The 23,828-nt window shown below is 39.5% G+C and overlaps 2 protein-coding genes across 6 annotated transcripts in view; one reads left to right on the forward strand and one right to left on the reverse strand.

Annotated features, from left to right (window-relative positions):
• Positions 1-23,828, forward strand: part of kis (kismet) — a 140,386-nt gene that overhangs the window by 21,753 nt on the left and 94,805 nt on the right. For all 5 annotated transcript variants that reach the window (XM_068385444.1, XM_068385441.1, XM_068385446.1 and 2 more), the window contains exon 2: positions 12,605-16,358. In XM_068385444.1, coding sequence (XP_068241545.1) covers positions 12,693-16,358 — 3,666 coding nt within the window. In that variant the 5' untranslated portion in view covers positions 12,605-12,692. The remainder of the gene's footprint in view (positions 1-12,604; positions 16,359-23,828) is intronic.
• On the reverse strand, positions 7,525-8,721 carry LOC137651464 (uncharacterized). The gene has a single exon (XM_068384689.1). The coding sequence runs from the start codon at positions 8,719-8,721 to the stop codon at positions 7,525-7,527; it is 1,197 nt and encodes a 398-aa protein (XP_068240790.1).

Genomic DNA, 23,828 nt, shown 5'->3' on the forward strand with positions numbered 1-23,828 from the left:
TAAGACTTCATCTGAGTGATTGGAGCTTATTTAGCCCTTTTCTGTTAGGGGCTGAAACTTGTTTATTCTTTTTTTTCTGAGTGGAGCTTGTTTAGCTTATTTCCTGTAAGTGATTGGAGCTTGTTTAGCCATTTTCTTAGTGATTGGAACTTTTTTAGCTTTTCTGTAAGTGATTGGAGCTTGTTTAGTAGACATTTTATGAGTGATTGGAGCTTATGTAGCCTTTTTCTGAGCGATTGGACATTTAGTTTTTTTTTCCGAGTGATTGGACCTTGTTTAGCCCTTTTCTGAGTGATTGGACCTTGTTTAGCCCTTTTCTGAGTGATTGGACCTTGTTTAGCCCTTTTCTGAGTGATTGGACTTCTTTAGCCTTTTTCTGAGCGATTGGACCTTGTTTAGCCTTTTTCTGAGTGATTGGACCTTGTTTAGTCTTTTTCTGTATTGATTATCTCGTTTAGCCATTTTCTGGTGAGTGATTGAACCTTGTTTAGCCTTTTCTGGTGAGTGATTGGAGCTTGCTTAATCCTCTGATTGATTGGAGCTTGTTTAGTCTTTTTCTGATTGATTGGAGCTTTTTTTAGACTTACTCTGAGTGATTGGATCTTCTTTAGCCTTATTCTCTGAGTGATTGAAGCTTGATTGTCCTTTTTCTGTAGGTGATTGGAGCATGTTAAGCATTATTCTGGGAGTAATTTGAGCTTGTTTAGACTCAGTCTTAGTAACTCAAACTTTTTTATCCTTATTCTTTGAGTGATTGGAGCTTGTTTAACCTTATAATGTTAGTGATTGGAGCTTGTTTACCCTATTCTGGGAGTGATTGGAGCCTGTTTAGTCTTATTCTGTGAGTGATTGGAGCTGTTTAAGTCTTATTCTGCGAGTGATAGGGGCTTGTTTACCCTTATTCTTTGATTGGAGCTTGTTTAGGCTTAATATGTGGATGATAGGGGTTTTTTTTTAGCTATATTTTGTTAGTGATTGGAGCTTGTTTACCCTTAGTCTGAGTGATTGGAGCTTGTTTACCCTTAGTCTGAGTGATTGGAGCTTGTTTACCCTTATTCTGAGTGATTGGAGCTTGTTTACCCTTATTCTGAGTGATTGGAGCTGTTTACCCTTATTCTGAGTAATTGGAGCTTGTTTACCCTTATTCTGGGATGGATGGGAGGTTGTTTACATTATTCTGTGAGCCAATTGTAGCTTGTTTAGCTTTATTCCTCTAAGTGATTGGAGCTTTAGATTTTCTGAGTGATTGGAGCTTGTTTAGCCTTTTTCTGTGAGTGATTGGAGCTTGTTTAGCTTATTCCTGTAAGTGATTAGAGCTTTAGCCTTTTTGTGATATATTGGTGTGTGTTTAGGTTATTTCTGTAAGTGTTTGGAACTTATTTGAATTTTTTCTGAGAGATTGGAGCTTGTTTAGCTTTTTTCAGTGAGTGATTGGAGCTTGTTTAGCCTTTTTCTGTGAGTTATTGGAACTTGTTTAGCCTTTTTCTGTGAGTTATTGGAACTTGTTTAGCCTTTTTCTGTGAGTTATTGGAACTTGTTTAGCCTTTTTCTGTGAGTTATTGGAACTTGTTTAGCCTTTTTCTGAGCATTTTTTTTGTGAGTGATTGGAGCCTGTTTTGTCTTCTTCTTGTGAGTAGTTTTAAAATCCTTACCCTCTTCTTGTGAACAGTTTTAGAATGTTTGCCCTCTTCCTGTGAGCTGTTTTAGAATCTTTGCCTTCTTCCTGTGAGCAGTTTTAGAATCTTTGCCTTCTTCCTGTGAGCAGTTTTAGAATCTTTGCCTTCTTCCTGTGAGCAGTTTTAGAATCTATGCCTTCCTCCTGTGATCAGTTTTAGAATCTTTGCCTTCTTCCTGTGATCAGTTTTAGAATCTTTGCCTTCCTCCTGTTGCTCAGCCTCTGAGCTGTTTTAGAATCTTTGCCTTCTTCCTAGAGCAGTTTTAGAATCCTTGCCGCCTTCCTGTGAGTAGTTTTAGAATCTTGGCCTTCTTCCTGTATGAGTAGTTTTAGAATTATGCCTTCTACCTGTGATCAGTTTTAGAATCTATGCTTTCTTCCTGTGAGCAGTTTTAGAATCTATGCTTTCTTCCTGTGAGCAGTTTTAGAATCTATGCTTTCTTCCTGTGAGCAGTTTTAGAATCTATGCTTTCTTCCTGTGAGCAGTTTTAGAATCTATGCTTTCTTCCTGTGAGCAGTTTTAGAATCTATGCTTTCTTCCTGTGAGCAGTTTTAGAATCTATGCTTTCTTCCTGTGAGCAGTTTTAGAATCTATGCTTTCTTCCTGTGAGCAGTTTTAGAATCTATGCTTTCTTCCTGTGAGCAGTTTTAGAATCTATGCTTTCTTCCTGTGAGCAGTTTTAGAATCTTTGCCTTCTTCCTGTGAGCAGATTTAGAATCTTTGCCTTCTTCCTGTGAGCAGTTTTAGAATCTTTGCCTTCTTCCTGTGAGCAGTTTTAGAATCTTTGCCTTCTTCCTGTGAGCAGTTTTAGAATCTTTGCCTTCTTCCTGTGAGCAGTTTTAGAATCTTTGCCTTCTTCCTGTGAGCAGTTTTAGAATCTATGCCTTCCTCCTGTGATCAGTTTTAGAATCTTTGCCTTCTTCCTGTGAGCAGTTTTAGAATCTTTGCCTTCTTCCTGTGAGCAGTTTTAGAATCTTTGCCTTCTTCCTGTGAGCAGTTTTAGAATCTATGCCTTCTTCCTGTGAGCAGTTTTAGAATCTTTGCCTTCTTCCTGTGAGCAGTTTTAGAATCTTTGCCTTCCTGTGAGCAGTTTTAGAATCTTTGCCTTCTTCCTGTGAGCAGTTTTAGAATCTATGCCTTCTACCTGTGATCAGTTTTAGAATCTATGCTTTCTTCCTGTGAGCAGTTTTAGAATCTATGCTTTCTTCCTGTGAGCAGTTTTAGAATCTTTGCCTTCTTCCTGTGAGCAGTTTTAGAATCTTTGCCTTCTTCCTGTGAGCAGTTTTAGAATCTTTGCCTTCTTCCTGTGAGCAGTTTTAGAATCTTTGCCTTCTTCCTGTGAGCAGTTTTAGAATCTTTGCCTTCTTCCTGTGAGCAGTTTTAGAATCTTTGCCTTCTTCCTGTGAGCAGTTTTAGAATCTTTGCCTTCTTCCTGTGAGCAGTTTTAGAATCTATGCCTTCCTCCTGTTGCTCAGCCTCTGAGCTGTTTTAGAATCTTTGCCTTCTTCCTGTGAGCAGTTTTAGAATCTTTGCCTTCTTCCTGTGATCAGTTTTAGAATCTTTGCCTTCCTCCTGTTGCTCAGCCTCTGAGCTGTTTTAGAATCTTTGCCTTCTTCCTAGAGCAGTTTTAGAATCCTTGCCGCCTTCCTGTGAGTAGTTTTAGAATCTTGGCCTTCTTCCTGTATGAGTAGTTTTAGAATCTATGCCTTCTACCTGTGATCAGTTTTAGAATCTATGCTTTCTTCCTGTGAGCAGTTTTAGAATCTATGCTTTCTTCCTGTGAGCAGTTTTAGAATCTTTGCCTTCTTCCTGTGAGCAGTTTTAGAATCTTTGCCTTCTTCCTGTGAGCAGTTTTAGAATCTTTGCCTTCTTCCTGTGAGCAGTTTTAGAATCTTTGCCTTCTTCCTGTGAGCAGTTTTAGAATCTTTGCCTTCTTCCTGTGAGCAGTTTTAGAATCTTTGCCTTCTTCCTGTGAGCAGTTTTAGAATCTTTGCCTTCTTCCTGTGAGCAGTTTTAGAATCTTTGCCTTCTTCCTGTGAGCAGTTTTAGAATCTTTGCCTTCTTCCTGTGAGCAGTTTTAGAATCTTTGCCTTCTTCCTGTGAGCAGTTTTAGAATCTTTGCCTTCTTCCTGTGAGCAGTTTTAGAATCTTTGCCTTCTTCTTGCGAGCAGTTTTAGAATCTATGCTTTCTTCCCGTGAGCAGTTTTAGAATCTTTGCCTTCTTCCCGTGAGCAGTTTTAGAATCTTTGCCTTCTTCCCGTGAGCAGTTTTAGAATCTTGGCCTTCTTCCCGTGAGCAGTTTTAGAATCTATGCCTTCTTCCCGTGAGCAGTTTTAGAATCTTGGCCTTCTTCCCGTGAGCAGTTTTAGAATCTTGGCCTTCTTCCCGTGAGCAGTTTTAGAATCTTGGCCTTCTTCCCGTGAGCAGTTTTAGAATCTTGGCCTTCTTCCTGTGAGCAGTTTTAGAATCTTGGCCTTCTTCCTGTGAGCAGTTTTAGAATCTTTGCCTTCTTCCTGTGAGCAGTTTTAGAATCTTGGCCTTCTTCCTGTGAGCAGTTTTAGAATCTTTGCCTTCTTCTTGCGAGCAGTTTTAGAATCCTTGCCTTCTTCCCGTGAGCAGTTTTAGAATCCTTGCCTTCTTCCCGTGAGTAGTTTTAGAATCTTGGCCTTCTTCCCGTGAGCAGTTTTAGAATCTTGGCCTTCTTCCTGTGAGCAGTTTTAGAATATTTGGCTCCCTGTTGGGAGTTTTAAAATCTTCACCTTCTTCCAATGAACAATTTGAGCATGCTTCTCTCTTATGAGCAGGTTTAGCATATCTGTCCTGTTCCTATGTGTAACGTGAACAACTTTGTCCTATGTGCAATGTGAGCATCTTTTTCCTCTTCCTATGTGCAATGTGAGCATCTTTGTCCTCTTCCTATGTGCAACGTGAGAATCTTTGTCCTCTTTCTGTGAGCAATATGAGCATCTTTGTCCTTCTGTGAGCAATATGAGCATCTTTGTCCTCTTTCTGTGAGCAATATGAGCATCTTTGTCCTCTTTCTGTGAGCAATATGAGCATCTTTGTCCTCTTTCTGTGAGCAATATGAGCATCTTTGTCCTCTTTCTGTGAGCAATATGAGCATCTTTGTCCTCTTTCTGTGAGCAATATGAGCATCTTTGTCCTCTTTCTGTGAGCAATATGAGCATCTTTTGTCCTCTTCCTGTGAGCAATATGAGCATCTTTTGTCCTCTTCCTGTGAGCAATGAGCATCTTTTGTCCTCTTCCTGTGAGCAATGAGCATCTTTTGTCCTCTTCCTGTGAGCAATGAGCATCTTTTGTCCTCTTCCTGTGAGCACTATGAGCATCTTTTGTCCTCTTCCTGTGAGCACTATGAGCATCTTTGTCCTCTTCCTGTGAGCACTATGAGCATCTTTGTCCTCTTCCTGTGAGCACTATGAGCATCTTTGTCCTCTTCCTGTGAGCAATATGAGCATCTTTGTCCTCTTCCTGTGAGCAATATGAGCATCTTTGTCCTCTTCCTGTGAGCAATATGAGCATCTTTGTCCTCTTCCTGTGAGCAATATGAGCATCTTTTGTCCTCTTTCTGTGAGCAATATGAGCATCTTTTGTCCTCTTTCTGTGAGCAATATGAGCATCTCTTGTCCTCTTTCTGTGACCATCTTTGTCCTTTTTTTGAGCAATTTTAAATTTTTTTGTCCTTTTCTTGTGAGTAATCTTTGTTGTTTTAATGTTAGCAATTTGAGCATCTTTGTCCTCTTGTGATCAATATGAGCATCTTTGTCCTTTTCAATGTAAGCATCTTTGTCCTTTTTTATGAGCAATTTTAACCATTGTCCTTTTCCTGTGAGCAATATAAGCATCTTTGTCCTTTTTTAAAGCAATTTCAGGCAAATTTGTCCTTTCCTGGTGAACGATCTTAGTATTTTTGTACTTTTATTGTAAGCAATTTGAGCATCTTTGTCCTTTTCCTGTGAGCAATTGTAGCATCTTTGTCCTTTTCCTGTGAGCAATTGTAGCATCTTTGTCCTTTTCCTGTGAGCAATTGTAGCATCTTTTTCCTTTTCCTGTGAGCAATTTTAAGCATTATATTCTTTCCTTTGGCAATAGCATCTTTGTTCTCTTCCTGTGAGTAATTCGAAGATCTTTGTCCTCTTCCTATGTGTAATTTGAGGATCTTTGTCCTTTTCCTATGTGTAATTTGAGGATCTTTGTCCTTTTCCTATGTGTAATTTGATGATCTTTGCCCTCTTCCTGTAATTTGATGATCTTTGCCCTCTTCCTGTGGGTGATTTTAGGATCTTAGTATTTTACTTGTGAGTAATTTGAGGATCTTAGTCCTCTTCTTGTGAGTAATTTAAGGATCTTTGTCCTCTTCCTGTGAGTAATTTAAGGATCTTTGTCCTCTTCCTGTGAGTAATTTAAGGATCTTTGTCCTCTTCCTGTGAGTAATTTAAGGATCTTTGTCCTCTTCCTGCAAGTAATTTGAGGATCTTTGTCCTCTTCCTGCAAGTAATTTGAGGATCTTTGTCCTCTTCCTGCGAGTAATTTGAGGATCTTTGTCCTCATCCTGTGAGTAATTTGAGGATCTTTGTCCTCTTCCTGTGAGTAATTTGAGCATTTTTGTCCTCTTCCTGTGAGTAATATGAGGATCTTTGTCCTCTTCCTGTGAGTAATTTGAGCATTTTTGTCCTCTTCCTGTGAGTAATTTAAGGATCTTTGTCCTCTTCCTGTGGTAATTTGAGGATATTTGTCCTCTTCCTGTGGTAATTTGAGGATATTTGTCCTCTTCCTGTGGTAATTTGAGCATTTTTGTCCTCTTCCTGTGGTAATTTGAGGATATTTGTCCTCTTCCTGTGAGTAATTTGAGGATCTTTGTCCTCTTCCTGTGGTAATTTGAGGATATTTGTCCTCTTCCTGTGGTAATTTGAGCATTTTTGTCCTCTTCCTGTGAGTAATTTGAGCATTTTTGTCCTCTTCCTGTGAGTAATTTAAGGATCTTTGTCCTCTTCCTGTGGTAATTTGAGGATATTTGTCCTCTTCCTGTGAGTAATTTGAGGATCTTTGTCCTCTTCCTGTGAGTAATTTAAGGATCTTTGTCCTCTTCCTGTGAGTAATTTAAGGATCTTTGTCCTCTTCCTGTGAGTAATTTAAGGATCTTTGTCCTCTTCCTGCAAGTAATTTGAGGATCTTTGTCCTCTTCCTGTGAGTAATTTAAGGATCTTTGTCCTCTTCTTGTGAGTAATTTAAGGATCTTTGTCCTCTTCCTGTGAGTAATTTAAGGATCTTTGTCCTCTTCCTGTGAGTAATTTAAGGATCTTTGTCCTCTTCCTGTGAGTAATTTAAGGATCTTTGTCCTCTTCCTGCAAGTAATTTGAGGATCTTTGTCCTCTTCCTGCGAGTAATTTGAGGATCTTTGTCCTCATCCTGTGAGTAATTTGAGGATCTTTGTCCTCTTCCTGTGAGTAATTTGAGCATTTTTGTCCTCTTCCTGTGAGTAATATGAGGATCTTTGTCCTCTTCCTGTGAGTAATTTGAGCATTTTTGTCCTCTTCCTGTGAGTAATTTAAGGATCTTTGTCCTCTTCCTGTGGTAATTTGAGGATATTTGTCCTCTTCCTGTGGTAATTTGAGGATATTTGTCCTCTTCCTGTGGTAATTTGAGCATTTTTGTCCTCTTCCTGTGGTAATTTGAGCACTTTTGTCCTCTTCCTGTGAGTAATTTGAGGATCTTTGTCCTCTTCCTGTGGTAATTTGAGGATATTTGTCCTCTTCCTGTGGTAATTTGAGCATTTTTGTCCTCTTCCTGTGAGTAATTTGAGCATTTTTGTCCTCTTCCTGTGAGTAATTTAAGGATCTTTGTCCTCTTCCTGTGGTAATTTGAGGATATTTGTCCTCTTCCTGTGAGTAATTTGAGGATCTTTGTCCTCTTCCTGTGAGTAATTTGAGCATTTTTGTCCTTCCTGTGAGTAATTTGAGCATTTTTGTCCTCTTCCTGTGAGTAATTCAAGGATCTTTGTCCTCTTCCTGTGGTAATTTGAGGATATTTGTCCTCTTCCTGTGAGTAATTTGAGGATCTTTGTCCTCTTCCTGTGAGTAATTTGAGCATTTTTGTCCTTCCTGTGAGTAATTTGAGCATTTTTGTCCTCTTCCTGTGAGTAATTTGAGCATTTTTGTCCTCTTCCTGTGAGTAATTTAAGGATCTTTGTCCTCTTCCTGTGGTAATTTGAGGATATTTGTCCTCTTCCTGTGAGTAATTTGAGGATCTTTGTCCTCTTCCTGTGAGCAATTTGAGCATTTTTGTCCTTCCTGTGAGTAATTTGAGCATTTTTGTCCTCTTCCTGTGAGTAATTTGAGGATCTTTGTCCTCTTCCTGTGAGTAATTTGAGCATTTTTGTCCTCTTCCTGTGAGTAATTTGAGCATTTTTGTCCTTCCTGTGAGTAATTTGAGCACTTTTGTCCTCTTCCTGTGAGTAATTTAAGGATCTTTGTCCTCTTCCTGTGGTAATTTGAGGATATTTGTCCTCTTCCTGTGAGTAATTTGAGGATCTTTGTCCTCTTCCTGTGAGTAATTTGAGCATTTTTGTCCTTCCTGTGAGTAATTTGAGCATTTTTGTCCTCTTCCTGTGAGTAATTTGAGCATTTTTGTCCTCTTCCTGTGAGTAATTTAAGGATCTTTGTCCTCTTCCTGTGGTAATTTGAGGATATTTGTCCTCTTCCTGTGAGTAATTTGAGGATCTTTGTCCTCTTCCTGTGAGTAATTTGAGCATTTTTGTCCTTAATTTGAGCATTTTTGTCCTCTTCCTGTGAGTAATTTGAGGATCTTTGTCCTCTTCCTGTGAGTAATTTGAGCATTTTTGTCCTCTTCCTGTGAGTAATTTGAGCATTTTTGTCCTCTTCCTGTGAGTAATTTGAGCACTTTTGTCCTCTTCCTGTGAGTAATTTAAGGATCTTTGTCCTCTTCCTGTGAGTAATGTAGGAATTCTTAATTTTTTCCAATGAGCTATTTGAGCATCTTTGTCTCTTCTTGTGAATGGTTCAACCATCTTTCTCTATCCGTCAGCAATTTGAGCATATTTGTTTTCCTTCTTTGTCTTTGAGCAATTTCAAAATCTTTTCTCTTTCTGCGAACAATTTGGTGAACAGCTTTGCCCCTTCCAGTGAACAATGAGTATTTTTATCCCCTTCCTGTGAGTTATTTGACCATATATGTACTTTTATAATGAGTAATTTTATGAGTACGCTTGTTCCTGTCTTGTGGGCTGTTTGATGAACACCTTTGTCCTCTTCCAGTGAGCTATTTGATTATATTTGTCCTCTAACACTGAGTATATGTCCTTCCTGTGAGAACAATGCCCTTTTCCTGAAAGCATTTTGATGAGGTTGTGTCCCCTTCCTATGAGCAGTGTGATGAGCATATTTGTCCTCTTTCTGTGAGCCAATTTGATGAGAATATTTATCTTCTTTGAGTGAGCATTTTGGTGAGGTCATGAACTCTTCCTATGAGCAATTTGATGAGGGTATTTGTCCTCTCTGTGACCCATTTTTATGAGAGATTCTTCCTGTGAGTAATTTGACTAGCATATTGTCCTCATCTTATGAGCAATATAAGTTTAATCCTCTTCCTGTGAGTGATTGAATATGTTTATCCCTTGCTATGAGCGATTGAAGCATTTTTTTTCTCCCAGTAAACAATTCATCATCTTTTATCTTTTTTTCTTTGAACACATTTTTACTCTTCCTATGAGTAGTTTGATCATCTTTGTCCTCATCCCTTTGAGAAATTTTTTAAGTTTTCATCCTTTTTCTGTGAGAATTTTGACTTACTTTGTCTTTCTAGTGATCAATTTATCATTTTGAGAAATTTGAATCTTGTCATCTTACTGTGAGGATTTGAGCATCTTTTTGTTCATCCCGTGAACAGTTGTACCTTTGTCCTCAACCTGTGAGATTTTTGTCTTTGTCCTTTACCAGTGAACAATTTGAACATCTTTGTCTTCTTCCTTTGAGCAATATGGGCATATTTTTCTCTTCCTGAGATTTTTTTTTCGATTTCGCCCTTTTCCAGTTAGTTATTTGAGCATATTTGTCTTTCTGTGAATAACTGAGCATCTTTGCCCTCTTAGAATTTTGACTTCCTTTGTCCTTTTCCAGTGAGCATTTATATCATCATTGTCTTCTTCGCTGGAACAATTTGAGCATCGTTGTGCTATTTTATGACATCTGGCTTTTTTCACAACACCCTAAGCAATTTGAGCATCTTTGTCTTTGACTAATTGAAGAATGTCTCCTTTCTCTGAGCATATTGAGCATCCATCCGCCTTTATCTTGTGAGCAATTTGAGCATCTTTTTCCTCCTGTTCTTAGTAGTTTTAGGCATATTTTCATTTGAGTAATTTGATTATCTTTGGCTTGTTCTTTCATTTGCGTAATTTGGTCATCGTTGGCTTCTCGTTCTTAGTAATTTTAAGCATACTGTAATATCATTTGAGGAATTTTATCATCTATGTCTTCCTGTGAGTGAAATTTGATCATCTTTGTGTTCTCCTGTGGGCCATTTTCGCATCTTCATGTTCTTCTTTTGAACAATTTACACATCTATGTCCCCCTATGAGCAATTTAGACTTTTGTCCTTTTCGGGGGGGCATCTTTGTTTCTTCCTCTTGTGAGTAATTCAGGCATATTTGTTTCCTCTCCTTGTGATCAATTCTTGCATCTTTGTCTACTTTCCAAGTGAACAATTTTAGTACAATTATCTCTTTATATGAGCAATGTTGGCATCTTTTTCTTAATGTTAGTAATGTGAACATCTTTTTCCTCTTTCCATGAAGAGTGCGGAGATCTTCCTTTAAGCATTAGATCATTTACATCTTCTTTCATGCAATTGGGTCATTTTTGTCTCTGAGAAATTGGAGCTTGTCTCCTTGTGAGTTTAGGGTATTTTTCTGTCAGAGTTTGTGTTTGTTGCCTTTTCCATTTAGAGTTTTGAGTCTTGTCCTTTGATAGGATATGCGTTGGCATTTTCCTCTGAGAGAGTGGTCTTGTTGGCCTTTTTCTGAGAGATTTTCTTGGTAATTTCTTTTGAGGTTGTAGGTGTATTGCTGTTTTTATTTGCGAGTTTAGAGACAACTTTTCTGTGAATGTTTGGAGGCTTGAAGAAATTTTGTAAGGCAATGTAGTCTTTTTAGCCTTTTCAATGGTTGTTTAGTAATTTTGCACTTTTTTATGTGGCGAGGGTTGATCGATCTGCTTTGTGGCTTCTTGTGAGGACATTTGGAGACGATGATTTTTGAGACTTGAAGCTCTATTTTTGTCTGAGACATTGAGGGATTTTGTTGACATTTTTCTGTGTGTTTGCAGGCTTCACATGTGTATTTGGAGGACTGTTTATATTTTCCAGTGTGTTTGGAGGCTTGGTACTGTTTTGAAAGCCTTATTTACATAATCTTGTCAGAGTTTGAATAACTTATTTTTCCTATGAGTGTTTGGAAGTTTGTTGGTGGTACTGTTTTAAAATATTCATTTTGGTGTTTTCCTGAAAGGGAAGCTTTGTTGTCATTTTTGTGTTTGAGACATCTTGGGCCTTTTCCTTTTGTGTTTGGGGTTGCTTTTATTTTTCTTTGTGTTAGGAAACTTGTTGATTTTTTCCTGTGGGAAACTGAGGCTACAATAGCCTTGTTCTGTTGTTGATTGGAGCCTGGAAACCTTTCAGGTCTTTTCCTGTGTGATGTTTCTTTTAAACTTTTATGGAGTGATCACAGAATCTTTGGACTTTTCCTGTTGGTGTTAAGAGCTTGGTTGGTCTACATATGAATAACGAATCTTTATTCTTTTTTCTAAGTTGGGTCGTTTTCTTACATTAATTTTAGGTTTTGTCCCATACTTGATATTTGTTGGTAAAAAAAACTACACTTTATAAGACAACTTGCCGTCTTCGATTTATGCCACTCTCTCCTGCATTATACACCTTCTACCACCTACTACAGATTAGGGCTAGGTCATTTGTATCTATTAGATTTTATGACAACACTCGTCTGATATCCTAACTCTGACTTGGAATTTCTTTAATTAGCTATATTTTTTTTTGTGACTAGGAACTACAGTATTATAGTACACAATGAAGATTAATACATACTGTATTCTTAGTTTGTTTGTTTGCATGATAAAATATGGCAATGTTAGATAAGTCTGGTGCTAGAGATTAAGTTTTGTTAGTCCATACCTTACCATGTGGAACTTCTCTACAGAAGAGGATCCTCGAATTGTCATTTGCGGAAGGGAGAAGCTGTCACGATTATGTTAGCTCTGTGCTGTTTCCATCATAAGCGTATGGCTTTTCCCCTCTGTTAGTGACTAATTGCAGCAAAAACGTCAAGATGTGAGTAAGAACCTACGGCACCGTTTATAGTATGGATTGGTTAGCTGTCTTTTTTTTTAATTTGTGTTAACATTGACTGCACTAGATATGTTAGCTGTTCCGTTGAGTTGTGGGTCAACTTGGCAAATGTTGACCAAGAAGAGGAGCAGTGTTCTCCAGTACAGTGGTTTTTTTATAGTTGAACTTATTCTTTGACAGGATATTTTATATAATATAAGCTTTTGTTCAATTATTATTATTGGTGTTGGAATCTTTTATACAGTATTATTGGTTTATTTTCATTTTACATTATAAAAATGAGGTTGATATTCAAATTTAAATACTAATTTTTTCAAGTATTAACTGGATGAATTTATCAATTAAGGTTACTGCATACTGTATCGGCTAAATATTTGATCTAATTATAAATTTTTGTTTCGATGTAAATTTTTCTTGATGCCTTTGTTGATTTTTACATATATTGGTGTTTAAAGGATAACTATCTTACTGTTAATTGTCAGTACTTTGGTGTCAGGTTTCATTGTATTTATTTGAATGTTTTCTCTTTTCAGGATGAGCGTGGCTGCAGCGTGTAGCGCACGATGAGTTTCAACTGCAGTATGATGAGTATTTGATAATTATTTATAACCTAATTTATTAATGATGGATAACCTGTCCGGCCTGTTCGGAGACGGAGACTTGGGTGACTTGGATCTCGAGGGCGATGGTTTCGGTAGCCCCTCTGGTCCAACACCTGTCTCCGTTTCAGAGATGGACCTCAATAGCTACACCCAGCCATCTTACACTAGTATAGGATCTGGGGCAGGGGGGCCACCACCCCAAGGGCCGGGCCAGAAGATGAATATGGGTGGTGGACCCCCTCCCTCAACTCAGGCCATGTATGTTGGCCCAGGTCCTGGGGCTGGTTATCCATATGCTGGGGCCCCTAGCCAGCAACAGCCTCCCATGAACCAGTACCAAGGGGGCCAGTACCGCCCATCCTATCAGCCTGCTGGTCAAGATATGTATGCCCAAAGACCGGTACAGCCAAATCAGGGTGTTGTACCTAACTGGAGTAGTCAGCCATCTCCATATAATCAGATACCTGGTAATTATCAACAGCCTAGTTATTCCCAGCCAGGTATGCCGCCATATCAAAATCAAGGTATGAGTAATTCAAGTATGGGAGGCTCTATGCAACCAAACATTCCACAGAACTACCAGGGCATGGCACCCCAAAGTATGAGTCAGGGTTACCCACCTGGTTCTCAGGGCATAACTTATCAAGGTACACCAAGACCCCCATATCCTGGGTACGATCCCCAGAGACCTATGGCTTCCAACTCTCCAAGTATGAGTCCCTATTCTGGAACACCTCAACCTGCACCAAATCAGCCCCAACAGTATGCTGTAAGTCCGGGTATTAGACAGCCATATCAGATGGGACAGTATCCTCAGGGCCAAGTTCCTATGGCTGGTCAACAGCCACCTCAACAGCAGCAGCTCCAAGGCCAGCCTATGGTGGGAGGACCAAGACCTCAGCAAGGGGACATGAACCAGTACCCTTCTCAGGTACCAAATGGCACCCCAACCTATAGAGCACCATTTCCCCAGGCTTCTCCACAAATGTCACCTCATGCACAGCCCTCTCCAAGACCTCAGATGTCCCCAATGCCTCGTAGTATGTCTCCTCATGCAAGGCCAAATTCTAATTTAGGAATGACAACACCAGTATCTTCGCCAGCTTCCATGCCTCCTTCGTCCAGTGCCTCTCCTATCCCAACCGTAACTGGTGGAGGTCCAAGTTCTAGTTTGCAACAGCTGGAAGGTATGGTCAAACCAAATGTCATTGCGGGTAGAAATACACCTACAAGTCAGCGTTGTACAACACCAAATCAACCTATGCCATCTCCTGGCTTGTATACTGGCTCCTCTGGAGTGCCAAGTCCTATTGGAACTAGACCGCCAATGTCACCTGGTAAGGTAAATAGGTCATCTATGGGTACACCATTAAGCCCTGGTCTTGGACCTGGAAGCAGACCTCCTATGTCCCCTGGTCTTGCTCCTGGACCAACGCGACCACCTATGTCACCAGGTTTAGGTCCGGTTGCAAGGCCGGCAATGTCTCCTCAGCAGTGGCAACAATCTCGACCAGTAACCCAGCAGAATTTCCTTCAAGGTAACTTTATGCAAGCGAATTCAGTACCTGGCCAGAGGCCGCCTCAACCATTAAATCAGCAACAGTCTCCTATGTCACATCATGGACAAGACTCTATACCAGACAGTATTTCTAATGTTAGTGATGGAAGTTTGACTCCAAATAATAGTACAGCAAGTGCATTAGTGTCTCAGAGTAATGGACCAGTGTCAACTCAAAGTGTATGTAGTAGTATAGTGAATAGTGCCGTCAATAGTGTATCAAACAGTGAATCTTTTAGTGATAGTGTTCAAGTACAGGCTGCCTCCAGCCCCACTACTACAGTTGTAACATCATCCGTAAACGGACCAACACTGACAAGTTTAGCTGGTCATTCGCCATCAGCACCCACCAACGTGCCTACCACATCTACCACTATGACTCCAAATGGTATGATGCCAAATCCTATATCATCCAATGGCATGCCTTCGAATTCTATGACTCCAAATGGGATGCATGCAAATGGTTTGCAAAACACAGCTGGGCCAATGGGCATGGCACCTTGTGGTCCTCAAGGAGCAAGTATGATGAGGTACTCGGGGCCTCAAGGGCCTTATACCCAACCCATGTCGCAAGGTGTTTATAGAGTGGTGGGATCTAATCCTTATGGACCTCAGGGACAGATGCCTCCTGGTAAAATGGGACAGATGCAGCCAGGTATGCCTGGTCAGATGTCTCCTATGGCAGGTAGCCAAATGCCTCCAAGATTAGCTGGCAATTCACCAGCTTCCAACGCAATGGCTGGAGCACCATTAATGGGTCAAAATCAGATGCCCATTCAGCCACCTGGTCATTTACCCACCAACCAGCAAGGACAAATTATGCCTGGTGCACCAGGTCAGGTTCAAAATGCAGCAGCTGCACAAAATCAGATGCAGTCTCAGATGGCCCCAGGACTTGGACCCAGTGGTCAAGGACCAATGTCGGGAGCCCCACAACATCAAATGGCTGTAAGTGGACCTGGTCAAATGCTTGCCGGACCTGGTCAGTTACAAAGTTCACTACCCAGTCAGCTAACGTCTTGCCCTCAGGGTCAGTTGTCACCTATTCCTCAAGGCCAGATGACTAATGTAAATCAGGTTAACATGAATCAAGGACCACAGGGTCAGATGCCGCCAGGGATGTCACAAAATGTCCAAGGTCAAATGCCACCAGGGACTCCAGGAAAGATGCCTTCAGGATCACAAAATCAGATGCCACCAACTTCACAGAATCAAACGTCAACTGGACCTCAAGGACAGATGTCACCAAGTTCCCAGGGTCAGGCTCAACAGAATGTCCAGAATCAATTACCACCAGGACCTCAAGGCCAGATGCCCCAAAGTTCTCAAAATCAGATGCCTCCAGGCTCCCAAGGCCCTATGGTGCCAGGCCCTCAAGGTCAGATGACTTCGGTATCTCAGGGTCAAGTGCAGCCAGGACCCCAGGGTCAGATGGCACCGGCGCAAATGGGGCCGGGCCCACAAGGACAGATGGCACCAGGCCCACAAGGACAGATGGCACCAGGCCCCCAAGGACAGATGACACCAGGCCCCCAAGGACAGATGGCACCAGGCCCCCAAGGACAGATGGCACCAGGCCCACAAGGACAGATGCCACCAGGACCTCCAGGCTCTATAACACCAGCAACTCAAGGCCAGATTCCTTCAGTCCCTCAAGGTCCATTGACATCACCCCAAAGTCAGTTGCCTCCTGGTTCCCAGGCCCAAATGCCGCCAGGTGTTCAGGGGCAAATGATGGCTGGGGCACAAGGTACAGTTCCTCCAGGCTCACAAGGTCCTATGCCACCAGGCACTCAGTTACCAGTTCCAACCGGTCCCCCAGGACAAATTATGGGAGGTCCACAGGGTCAGATGCCTCCTGGCACACAGGGGCCATTGCCTCCAGGCCAGCTTGCACCAGGTCAAATGGGACCTATGAGTCAGATGGGTCCCGGCATGCTTACGCAGGCACAAGGTGGTCCTGTGGGTCAAGGAGTTCCCCAAGGACCAATGGGAAGTCCAGGTATGGGACCCCAAGGACCATATCCAGTTCAGCCTCAGATGAATTTTGGGTTTGAAATTCAGCAGTGTCAACAACAGCTTCAGCAGCTTTACAAGATGCCTCAAAATGTGCAGACACAACAGAAGGTATGTGGATTTTTTAGCTTCAAAAAAGTAAATACTTAAAGGTAGCCTAATCTGAACTTGAAGGTCCTGCATGCAAAAAAATATTTGAAGTTTTATATAGTAAACATTATTCCTATTATCAGAACTACTATATTTGACAGTTGAGGAGTATTCTCATTTTTATGTGGATAATTTTGTATGTAAATGCTTGTACAATATGCTATTTTAGTTTTGGTTAAGAATTAAGGGATGCAGGTATTTGGTGGTTTTTGTATAGTTTACTTAGAAATATTTTATAACATAATAAGCCTTCAAACAGATGCATGGATCATAAATACTCTATTGGCAATATTTGAAGTATCATTTCATTTACTTTTTTTTTTCAATTTGATTATCAGTATTCGGCCCAGTGAAATTATTTTCTTCAGGTATAGTTATGGACAGGGCAAATTGTTTATATTGCATGTTGAAGAACATTGATAAGGAAGATTAGTATTGTTTTTAATTGGAATAAGTGAGAATTTCTAGCATACCAAGATCATTTTGAAGATGGAAAGTTTTTTTTTTTTCATGTACCTTATTAATCTTAAAAATGTTTTTGTGTAGCTGGCAATTTTGATACCACTTCTAGGTGGGAACAAGTGTCACATTCCTGAAAATTAAAATTGTCTTCACTTAAGCAACAAATTAGGTACCTATTGTCAATTCTTTTTAGTGAGGCAGATTTGCACCGACTCGCAGGGGTGCCCTTTTAGCTCGGAAACGTTTCCTGGTCGCTGATTGGTTGGAAAAGATAATTCTAACCAATCAGATAGCAGGAAACTTTTTCCGAGCTAAAAGGGGACTGCTGCGAGTCGGTGCAAATGCGCCTCGTTAAAAAAATTAGAGTAGTTTTTAGCCTACCATTGTGGGTTGTTGATAAGATGAAGACAGAAGAAAGACTGATATGAGTGATTGTCTGTGGTAACACTTTTAAACCATCAAATCAGTGGTCCTCAATTATGTAATCCTCACCATACAGTAGTGTAATCATTTCTCTCTCTCTTTGGGAATCAGAGAAAACAGAAAGTTGGGTAGTTCAGAATTACAGTTGAAAGGGGAGAAAAATTTTCAAGCTATTTTGTGGAAATGTAGTCATGCCGAGGAACTATATTTGTCGACATGCAAGTGTAGCGACTGGACTGAACAGAATTGAACTAGTCCGCTAATTGGGTGTCAAGCCTTTGGTTTAGTCATAATCAGGGTCTGTTTAGAGCCTTAATAGAAGTAAGAGTCATTATTTAAGATCTGTTTAGAAAAGTACATATAGCATTAAAGAGCCTTCTGAAAGGTATTGATAGAGAAATTAAACCCCAGTATTATCCTTATACAATATTACATGTTTCCTTTTATTGTGTCTTTAAAACCAAGTTCAAAGCAATAGCCATGGCGATAGGATTTACAATGACAAGAGAATACCGAAAGTTCCTTGGTTGTGGGAGAGGTAGGAAGTGTCAGTTGATCTGATATAAAATCCATACTGAGGTTGAGAGTGGGCTGTGAATGTGAATGTCAGCATTTTCTATGATGATTACTAGAGTTTGTTGATTTTTTACTTAAAATAAGAAATGCAAAAACTTTTTTTTTTTTTTTTTTTTGAGGCTAAACGTTCTGAGTATTCTTTAAGCCCTATAAAAAATTTTCAAATTTTAAACCCAAATCAAAGTGTAAATATATATTATTTATATTTTTTTCCTAGCAAGCATGTTAATTTTATGATGATTAAAATATTATAATACAGGACATTTTCTTATACTGTCAGGTGTGATTTTACTGTGAGGAATTTTCCGTTGGTTATATATTTCAAGCAAGATGTTAATGCTTTAAAGTTGTACTGTATGATAACGATTGTACAATAAACCGTGCTGTATTCTTTTTCTTATCTGTTTTATACACATCTAAACAAAATTTATCTTTTAATGTAGCTTCTTGAAAAGAATAAAATGCTAGTGCATTTATTATGCTATATAGTACAGTGTTACCTGGAGATCAGACTTGAATAATTCCATCATAGTTTTCGAACACCAAATAAATTGCCTCCCACCTTAAGAATTTATGGAAATAGCATTAATTGGTTCCTCAAGCAAGGGTAGTCGCATTGTGTGCCAATTTACAGTTTTCAATATTAGAACTTGAATGTCACTAAACCTGCTGTTAGGAAAGTAGGTGGCTTGTTTGAGAGGTGTGAGAAAGGGAAGAGAAGGAAGTGCTCATAATGCTTGGAATGAGAGTCCCCTCCACAAAACTGTAGGGTAACTGCCCTCCTTGGGTTCTATCTTTTCTTTGGATTTTTTTAGCACTAAGTGATTAACATAAGACCTTTTTCTAGCGCTACTTGAGATTCACATAAGACCTGGTTCTAGCACTAGGTGGATTTCATGTAAGACCTGTTTCTAACACTCGAGTGCAATTTATGCAAGACCTGTTTCTAACAGTGAGTCCGATTCAAGTTAGATCTTTCCCTAGCACTGTCTGATTCATGTACGACCCGATCTAGCACTGATTCACGTACAACCTTTTTCTAGAACTGTGATTCACGTAAGACCTTTTTCTAGCACCAAGTATGATTCACGTAAGACCTGTTTCTAGCCCTGTGGGATTCACTTAAGACCTTTTTCTAGCACTAAGTGGGATTTACATAAAGACCTGTTTTTGCCACTAAGTGTGATTCACATAGACTTTTTTTAGCTCAATGTTTAATTCATGTAAGACCTTTTTCTGGCACTAAGTGTGATTCACATAGACCTTTGAAATAAAAATTGATGAGAGAATCGATTTTTAAACTACTCAAGGCATTATAAAAATAAATTGTTCTGCTGGCTATTGCCATATGTGGATACTATTTTGCTGCCATACTTTTTAACTGTCCATTTTTGCTATCATTTCCCTTATAACTCAACTAGGGACAGGTTCCCTTCCCACTTCCTCTTGAAGACGTCCTTTTTTGCCAGTGCATATGTATAAACAAAACCAGATATATTAAAATTATCAAAGGAGTTAACAGGTTAAAGCTTCTCGGCACCATGCAGGTTTTCTCAAAATTTATCTCTAGAGCAGGTGTTATTATTATTATTATTATTATTACTATCCAAGCTACAACCCTAGTTGGAAAAGCAAGATGCTATAAGCCCAGGGGCTCCAACAGGGAAAAATAGCCCAGTGAGGAAAGGAAATAAGGAAATAAATAATTGAAGAGAACAAATTAACAATAAATCATTCTAAAATAAGTAACAACGTCAAAACAGACATGTCATATATAAACTATTGACAACATCAAAAACAAATATCTCATGAATAAACTATAAAAAGACTCATGTCCGCCTGGTCAACAAAAAAGCATTTGCTCCAACTTTGAACTTTTGAAGTTCTACTGATTCAACCACCCGATTAGGAAGATCATTCCACAACTTGGTCACAGCTGGAACAAAACTTCTAGAGTAGTGCGTAGTATTGAGCCTCGTGATGGAGAAGGCCTGGCTATTAGAATTAACTGCCTGCCTAGTATTACGAACAGGATAGAATTGTCCAGGGAGATCTGAATGTAAAGGATGGTCAGCGTTATGAAAAATCTTATGCAACATGCATAATGAACTAATTGAACGACAGTGCCAGAGATTAATATCTAGATCAGGAATAAGAAATTTATTAGACCGTAAGTTTCTGTCCAACAAATTAAGATGAGAATCAGCAGCTGAACACCAGACAGGAGAACAATACTCAAAACAAGGTAGAATGAAAGAATTTAAACACTTCATCAGAATAGATTGATCACCGAAAATCTTGAAAGACTTTCTCAATAAGCCTATTTTTTGTGCAATTGAAGAAGACACAGACCTTATATGTTTCTCAAAAGTAAATTTACTGTCGAGAATCACACCTAAAATTTTGAAAGAGTCATACATATTTAAAGAAACATTATCAATACTGAGATCCGGATGTTGAGGAGCCACCGTCCTTGACCTACTTACAATCATACTTTGAGTTTTGTTAGGATTCAACTTCATACCCCATAATTTGCACCATGCAATAATTCTAGCTAAATCTCTATTAAGGGATTCACCAACCCTAGATCTACATTCAGGGGATGGAATTGATGCAAAGAGAGTAGCATCATCTGCATATGCAACAAGCTTGTTTTCTAGGCCAAACCACATGTCATGTGTATATAGTATGAAAAGTAATGGGCCAAGAACACTACCCTGTGGATGTTAAAATTATTGAATTGTTTTGAGTAAGAGTAGATGTGCAAATCTTATGTTTTCATCTCTCTCTATTGTATCTAAGGATTCCACCAGTATGGTGGTACAGCAAGTTCCTTATATGTGAACTTTCAAAGATACGAGCCTGAGAGCAATAAATTTAAAATGATTCTGCTGTGGAAAATCAAATACAAATAGATCAATATTAATTTTAAAACCTTCATTATTCATTACAGCAATAGTTTTTTGTACATGTGTAGGATAGCTCATTAGCCATGGTAAGATTGGGGAGTAAGAGCTGGATACCTAGGCTAATTATATTGGCCTCGAGAGCCCACGCTTGGAACTCTTCTTGTTCTTGTATAGTGGATATATTGTTCTGTATTTGGAATTACCGAATGGTCTCATAGGCCTCCAAAGTGGGGCTATATGTCCCAAACAGAAGTTTAGATTGTGTATCAATATAAAAGAGATTAGTTCTGCTTACTCGCACAAACTCCTAGATGAAATGGATTATCTTCAAATATACAAAGGGGAAGTTCTGAAGTGCTGATCTAAAGCATATGAATTACAGTACATTGTCTCTTGAGTCTCTGAACAGGTAGAATTTCTGAGAGCTTCCATCAGCTTGATTCTGTATATTAGAAATTGGTGACTAAATGTTGTATGAAGTAGTTTTAATTTAAATTTTAAAAAAACACCATGTCAGCAGTACCTATTGTCAGATCAAATCATGTGGTAGATTTATGGTTACAGTATTTTCTCTGTATTATTGTCAGCATTTATTTATTTGCACTTGCATTTTTCAAAGGAGTGATGAGTAACAATAGCAAAGTTTTTCTTTCTATTCACTTTGTCCTAATGAAGTCAGAAATTGACAGTTGCCAAATACTCTAACCATACAGCCTCTAGGTTTTTAAATTGTGGGCATTGAACTTATTTGAGTGTACCTACCTACCTACCTACTGTACTTACATCCAGGGTCACATCAGGCATTGAAAGAGGTTAAAGCAGAGTTTTATTTTCTGAATATAAATTTAAACATTTAGAGGTTCAGAATTATGTTAAACAACATGGTAAACCATTATTGTTCATGACTTAACATATGTTTGCTTGTAGAGGATACAAATCCTTGTCATTTAATTGGTTATCTCTGGCGTAGCCTTGTTATGACTAGTTGAAGAATTTTCAAGGGCCTCACAGAGGTTGCACCATTGAGCATTTATGCCAGCCTTCTATGGGCTATGCCTGCTGGCTTTCATAGATGACATCTCACTCGGTCTAGGTTTACTGAATGTCAATGCTTGTTTTATTTTTCTTTCTTTTTCTGATTGAGTGTGAAACAAGTGTTTTTCCCTTTTTCTTTTGGGATATGTGCAGGGAGTTACTGTCCTCCCGATAGAAGTGAAGTAATATAGAAAGAAGACTACAGTAATGTGTGAGTTCTCTTTCGTCTACTTCGGTCTTAAAGAAGAATCTGAAGTTAAGTCCCTCTCTGTTCCTTCAGTATTGGAGTTTCTTATGCCAGTACCCAACAGCGAAGGATGGTAACCTAGTGTTTATTGAAGCGTTGTTGACAGTTTCTCGTGCTCTCCATCAGGAGGCTGAGAATTCTAGCTTAAAAGTCAGTCCTTTGGCGTCAGTTTTCAGCCCAGTTGTTTAATGATATTCTGGCTGAAGTTGTTGTTGTTGTTCATGGTTTTTTTGTCTGCCATTAGTTTCCATCGAGTATTTTACAAGCAATTCACGTACAGTGTTTACACCTTGCCATTTTTCAGCTGTGGGGCATTGTTCTCTTCACACACTGCTATCTCTTCCTTTGATTAGGAAGTTGTAAAGAATGTTCTTTGCTGAAAGTTCATTCTAGCACAAGGATCCTTGTCATTTAACACATCATTTATGAATAAGCACTTGCTCGACATTGTCTCTGCAGTCCTACACAAGTTCCCCATATCTGCTCTCATAAAGCCTCAGTAGTCATAATCTTAGAAATTATTCTTCAGTTTTGGAGGCAAGAACAATTGCCACAACCCTGTGATAGGAAACGGGGTGCCGAACCGCATCCCTCATTTCCTCAGGTTATTACTCCTGTTCAACCTTCTCAACATTAAATACCATCAACACGAGTCATCTGTAGATCCGACAAATGGAAGATGGCAACCAAGTGTTCGTGGATTTTTGCCTGGCATGAATCCTGAGGCCAAGATTTTTACTTCCAAGTTTAGCATCCGTTTCTTTTTATCTCTTGTTCTGAGCGCCAATAGTGCTCAGGCAGAAGTACAACTTCTTATATCTGACGTTGCAGATAAAGGAGATTTTTCGAGATGTATTTTGAAAGTTTATCCTGTGCACATGATGCTAGTCTCCACAGTGTACCCAAACGCATACTCTCCGACACTATGTATGCCATCATTCACCTCGTACGCCTCCATCCCCTATTTTTGAGGGGACAACATATTTTCCATCAAAGCCCAAAGTGTCTTCGGATCTCTTGCTTACCCCTTCTGCGTCCCGCAAGCCCACCTTCCTCTGATGAAGTATTGTTCCATGTTGATCTGCATTGTGTCACAATGTTGGGTTGCTAGTAACTAGCTCGACTGTTTATTCTTCAGTCCTATAAACAGTCCCCACCTCTGCCTTCCCACAAAGGACCGGAGAAGTGTTTGGTATCCCATAGTCACCCTGAACCTCAACTTGCCCGCATTTTGCACGCCAGTGAACACACCGCCAATGTTGCCTGAACCTTTACTTGCTCTCATTTGGCTGGAGGCACATCCTTATACAGGATTTTGCCAACTCCTCTAGTAGCCCCTTTGGAAGATGGTACCCATCCTTTATTATCTCATCAGTTTCATCACATAGACCATAGGAAAGATTCCTCAAGTTTTGGAGGATGACCTTTACCTTAACATAGTCCCGTTTCCGCAGGTTATTTCACTTGCTTTCCAACCTCAGCATCGTGTACCATCAACTCCTAAGCGTTCGAGACTTAGTTCACCTTCACTGCTTTGCTTAGTTTATAGGCATAGACCTGATACCTTGGTACATCTTCAGAAAAGCTGAACTGTTTTATAGGGGAATTTAGGTTAACGAAGATTGATTTCTCTTTGTCCTCCAGTTGAGGAAGAAAAACCTTTCCTTCTTCTACCATCATGATATGATTCCACATTCTGCATCGATCATTCCGTCTTAAACGCCAGAGATTCACAGTGAATGTAAAGACATTCCTGGGAAGGACAAAATTATTATGACG

This window comes from Palaemon carinicauda, chromosome 13 (assembly GCF_036898095.1).
Source record: "Palaemon carinicauda isolate YSFRI2023 chromosome 13, ASM3689809v2, whole genome shotgun sequence".
Lineage (NCBI taxonomy): Eukaryota > Metazoa > Arthropoda > Malacostraca > Decapoda > Palaemonidae > Palaemon > Palaemon carinicauda.

Coding starts and splice junctions, on each gene's coding strand:
- LOC137651464 (XM_068384689.1), bottom strand. CDS start 8,721: ATGGTTGAACCATTCACAAGAAGAGACAAAGATGCTCAAATAGCTCAT.